This window comes from Brassica rapa, chromosome A05 (genome assembly GCF_000309985.2).
Source record: "Brassica rapa cultivar Chiifu-401-42 chromosome A05, CAAS_Brap_v3.01, whole genome shotgun sequence".
In the NCBI taxonomy this organism is placed as follows: domain Eukaryota; kingdom Viridiplantae; phylum Streptophyta; class Magnoliopsida; order Brassicales; family Brassicaceae; genus Brassica; species Brassica rapa.
Genome location: NC_024799.2, coordinates 12402158 through 12407184, shown reverse-complemented (window position 1 = coordinate 12407184; position 5027 = coordinate 12402158). Strand labels below are relative to the sequence as shown.

General features: G+C 35.2%; 1 protein-coding gene across 1 annotated transcript; it reads left to right on the top strand.

Moving 5' to 3' along the window:
- Position 1: 1 nt before the first annotated feature.
- LOC117125635 (sugar transport protein 9) lies at positions 2–2672 on the top strand. Its single transcript, XM_033291477.1, has 4 exons — positions 2–400; positions 478–800; positions 1279–1908; positions 1997–2672. Exons 1-4 carry the CDS (start codon positions 265–267, stop codon positions 2456–2458), a joined length of 1551 nt encoding a protein of 516 aa, XP_033147368.1. The 5' UTR covers positions 2–264; the 3' UTR covers positions 2459–2672.
- Positions 2673–5027: the final 2355 nt, after the last annotated feature.

Here is a 5027-nt window from a genome sequence, read left to right as displayed (position 1 = left end):
GACAGTGAAGTCTCCACTAAAACAGGTTTTTAAAGAAGATAGGTAAAAAAAAACAAAACAAGAACCATTCCCCTATTCGTAAGCCAAGATCAATCTCTAACAGCTCAGATCACAATCCATACCTAATAATAGACCACGAGAAATCTTATATTTAAGAAGCTGACAAGCACCTAAGTTTTGGATCACAAGCTCTCAAGTGTTTGTTTGAATAACAAAGCAAAAGGCAATAACTACTAATAAAGCAAATAATTTAATAAGTGAAGAATGGCTGGAGGAGCCTTTGTATCAGATGGTGGTGGTGGAGGAAGCTATGAAGGCGGAGTCACCGGCTTTGTCATTATCACATGTATTGTGGCCGCCATGGGAGGTCTCCTCTTCGGTTACGACCTCGGAATCTCAGGTCTGTAAATTTAAACATACGTTTTCTTCTTTTCTAGAAGTGGACATTCTAGTAATGTAATGTTGTTTCTTGTGCAGGAGGAGTTACATCAATGGAGGAGTTTTTGAGCAAGTTTTTCCCTGAAGTGGATAGGCAAATGCACAATGCTAGGCGCGAGACTGCTTATTGCAAATTCGATAACCAACTGCTCCAGTTGTTTACGTCCTCACTTTACCTTGCGGCCCTTGTCTCTTCCTTTGCAGCTTCAGTTGTGACTAGGAAGTACGGACGCAAAATCTCCATGTTTGTTGGAGGGCTTGCTTTCCTCATTGGTGCTCTAATCAACGCATTTGCAGTGAACGTTGCAATGCTCATCATTGGTAGATTGTTGCTTGGAGTCGGTGTTGGGTTCGCTAATCAGGTGAGTCAACATGATTCTCATGTGGTTTAGATCCGAGTAATCGGTTTCTCAATTTGGTTTGGTTTAGTTTTTATTTTTCAGGTTTTGGAATGACTTTTATATGGACTAAAATCGGTCATTTTAGGCGATATTTTATTAAAATTATGCGGTATCTTATCTGAATTATCAAAAAAAAAAAAGAACCGAATCAGAAAAAAACTAGTCCCAAATTTTTCGGGTATTAGTAGATTCTTAGTTTGATGATCAGATTTGAACCAAACTGAGAACTATTTGAGCAGGTTTTTCTCGGCTCTTATATGGATCCTAAAATCCGAACATGATACCTGAAACAACCAATTTGAACCGAACCAATACCCGAAATACCCATGCATAATCCTAACAACTGATTTGTCAATTTAGTTTGGTTAATTTTTTTCTTTTTCTTGTTTTGGATTGGTTTTTATATGGCTGACTGGTATTCTTTCTTTTTCTTCATCAGTCTACTCCGGTTTACCTCTCAGAGATGGCTCCTGCCAAGCTAAGAGGAGCACTCAACATAGGATTTCAAATGGCTATTACTATCGGGATCCTAATTGCAAATCTTATCAACTACGGAACATCTCAAATGGCTAGGAACGGATGGAGGGTGTCTTTAGGTCTAGCTGCTGTTCCAGCAGTTGTGATGGTAATAGGATCTTTTGTCTTGCCAGACACACCAAACTCAATGCTCGAGAGAGGCAAGTATGAACAAGCGAGAGAGATGTTACAAAAGATTCGTGGAGCTGATAATGTGGACGAGGAGTTTCAAGATCTTTGTGATGCTTGTGAGGCTGCTAAAAAGGTGGAACACCCTTGGAAGAACCTTTTCCTACAAGCTAAATACAGACCTGCTCTTGCTTTCTGTTCTGCGATACCCTTCTTCCAACAGTTCACTGGTATCAATGTGATCATGTTCTACGCTCCTGTTCTCTTTAAAACTCTCGGTTTCGCTGATGATGCCTCGCTCATCTCTGCGGTTATTACCGGTGTGGTCAATGTTGTCTCTACCCTTGTCTCCATCTATGCGGTTGACAGGTATGGAAGAAGGATTCTATTCCTTGAAGGTGGCATCCAAATGATCATTTGCCAGGTAAAAAAAAAAGAAACAGCTTCAGGTTCTGTAATGACGATCACGTACCTTAACATGTATTGTTTTGATGGATCCATTGAATTTGTAGATCATTGTTGGTAGCTTGATCGGTGCGAAGTTTGGAACCACAGGATCAGGGACCTTGACACCTGCAACAGCAGATTGGGTGCTAGCTTTCATATGCCTATATGTTGCAGGATTTGCATGGTCATGGGGTCCATTAGGATGGTTAGTACCAAGTGAGATATGTCCGTTGGAAATCAGACCAGCGGGACAAGCCGTCAATGTTTCTGTCAACATGTTCTTCACTTTCCTCATTGGACAATTCTTCCTAACGATGCTTTGTCACATGAAGTTTGGTCTCTTCTACTTCTTTGGAGGTATGGTTCTGATCATGACCATCTTCATCTACTTCTTGTTGCCGGAGACAAAAGGGGTTCCTATTGAAGAAATGGGAAGAGTGTGGAAGCAGCATCCGTTCTGGAAACGTTACATTCCTGATGATGCTGTTATTGGAGGAAGTGAAGAGACTTCTGTCAAGGAGGTTTGAGATTTTCAAGAAAAGTCTAGGCATTGGTTTTTTTGCTTAGCCGTTGGTGTTTTGGTTGCTTTTTCAAGAGAATAAGCCAACAAGATGTGAGAATCTGCAGGCCGAGAGGACAAGATGAAGAAGAATGGAAACTGTTAAAAAAAAGTTTTATTGTTGAATTCTTTTACTTGATTCAAACCAATAAATTCAATCAGATTTTTCTATTTTGCATGTAGTCTAGTTTGTTTGTGTGTTCATTTCACTGCCAAATGAAATTAAGTGCAAACAAAATGCAATAAACTAGTTCATTGAGCAAAATAATGCAACAACAAGTCAATGAAAGATCTATGAAAACTTTACTAAACAAAGAAAAATACGGATACAGAAGCTATAAAGCATAGGTATATATGTATGTGTATATTTATATACTTGCATATGATGCTTGTTTGTTGCTAGATTTACACATGAAGATCAGAATTCAAGAGATTTTGAGTACATGATAAACAATGTTTAGAGACTGAGGAATACTGGTGGGAAGAGAGACAATTAAGCAAAGATAACTGGTTATTCTTAATAGGAATGCTATGAATAAAAGGAATGAATATTTGTGGAATAAGAAAAAATGGAATGATGAATAAAATGGAATAGAAACTGAAATTAATAATGGAATAGTTGATTCCATTCATTCCATCTTTCACGAAGGTTTATATTATGGAACAAAAGGAATGGATTTTACAAAGGATTTTTTGTTTTTGATTCATTCCAAAACTGGGATGTGTGGAATTGTTTTGGAAAGGTATTCATTGTGACTGATAAATATTTTTTGGAATCTCATGGAATGATGCATTCCAAACAAATCTATTCCACAAAATAATAGTTTGGTCAAGAGGCCATCAATGTGCTCCTTAAACTTGGCCTTTTGTGATAGTACCTTCCCTTTTGTTATTTACAATATCCTTGGCGCCTAGAAGAGGATGAGATGCAGTAGATCATATATAAACCTTTCTCCTATTAACTTGGGGTTAGCGTCGTGATCAATCTTAACAATCTTCAATCTCTTTTCCATATTCCTGAAAGTGGATAACATTTTCAGTCTTACAAGGCAAGAAATCCTAAGGAAATCTCGAGACACAGCATGTCCCTGATAAGATGCAGAAAGACATTACTTTTGACTTTTGAGTGATGATGAAAACATTGTAGGACGGGAAACTGCTCATTTATTTTGAAATTTTTTTATTTAATATTTTTTAATATTTGAGACCCTATATCTAAAACTTTACCCATTAACTTTAAACTCTAAATTTAGATTAGTTAATCGTAAGGTAGAAATATACTTTTATCCTTTAATAAAATTTATTTTGGTCATTTTCTTCATTAATAACTATTTTTGTGAAAATAAACTTAAAAGACTATCCTATGAAATTTCTCTTTTTCTTTTCTTATCAAATTTTCGAATAAAAAACTTTTGTTTGCCTACGTCTTGGTTTTGAACTTCTTTGCTCCAGCATTAGCGTTGAGATTGGAGATGTTGTACTTTTTCAATTATAACACATTGCTAGTTAGCTATCTATTCTACTACAACCAAATTACAAAACAATACTTGTCTTTTTAACTAATTCTAACCATTTCATTTATTATATTTTTTAATTAATTCAATAACATTTATTATAAAGTATAAAATAGAACTTATCTATTTTCAATTGTTTTATGTCATCTTTTACATTCATTTTCACTATTTTTAATTACTTCATTAATTACATTATTTTAATTACTTCATCTTTTACATTCATTTTCACAATATTTCAACAACATTTAATTTACATTTTACCCATAACAATTCCACATGTTTGAATGTAATTGCTCTATTTTTGACAAAAATTCAAAATTATTAACAAATAGTTTTTTTTTTGTTTACAGAATTAGTTACACGTAGGTATTCAGGTACCCATTTGGGTACAGGTCGTTTCTTTCATGTATTATGTTTTTTTGGGTTCTGAAATTAGTCTATGTTTGGATATTATAAATTTTTGGGTGGATTTCGAGTCGGGTCCTCCCATGTCCGAATGAATTCGGTTATGATGTATAAGAACCTAAAAATATTCAAATAACCAAAAGTAACTCTATTACGGTTTGGATATTTTGAACCAAAAGTAACCATATTACGGTTTAGATATTGTGTATTCAAACTAAAAATAACCAAATAATCAAAAGTAATCATATTATCCAATTCGATTCGAGTTCGATTCTGATGCGTAAAAAGCTAAAAATATTCAAATAATCAATATACAGTTAGTTATATAGTGATATATATAAAATAAATAACACAAATCATGAAAAACCAATATCATTTCATAAAAAGATAAAAAAAATTTACGCATGCGAATGCGCTTGTCAATCAATAGTGGTGATTAAGGCAGCTTGAGGGCATCACCAGTTAGGATGTTGCATTTAAAACTGTTATCTGCGGGTTGCCCCCTCTGAAACCGTATTTGAGCTGGCTAGAGCCGATTAAGGCCCACCACCATCATAGCATGTATCTAGTTCTAAATCGTGGGACTGATGAATAAGATGGTGATTAGTTGCTTTGTGT

Coding starts and splice junctions, on each gene's coding strand:
- LOC117125635 (XM_033291477.1), top strand. CDS start 265: ATGGCTGGAGGAGCCTTTGTATCAGATGGTGGTGGTGGAGGAAGCTAT. Junction 401..477: donor TTACGACCTCGGAATCTCAG/GTCTGTAAATTT, acceptor TTTCTTGTGCAG/GAGGAGTTACATCAATGGAG. Junction 801..1,278: donor GTGTTGGGTTCGCTAATCAG/GTGAGTCAACAT, acceptor TTTCTTCATCAG/TCTACTCCGGTTTACCTCTC.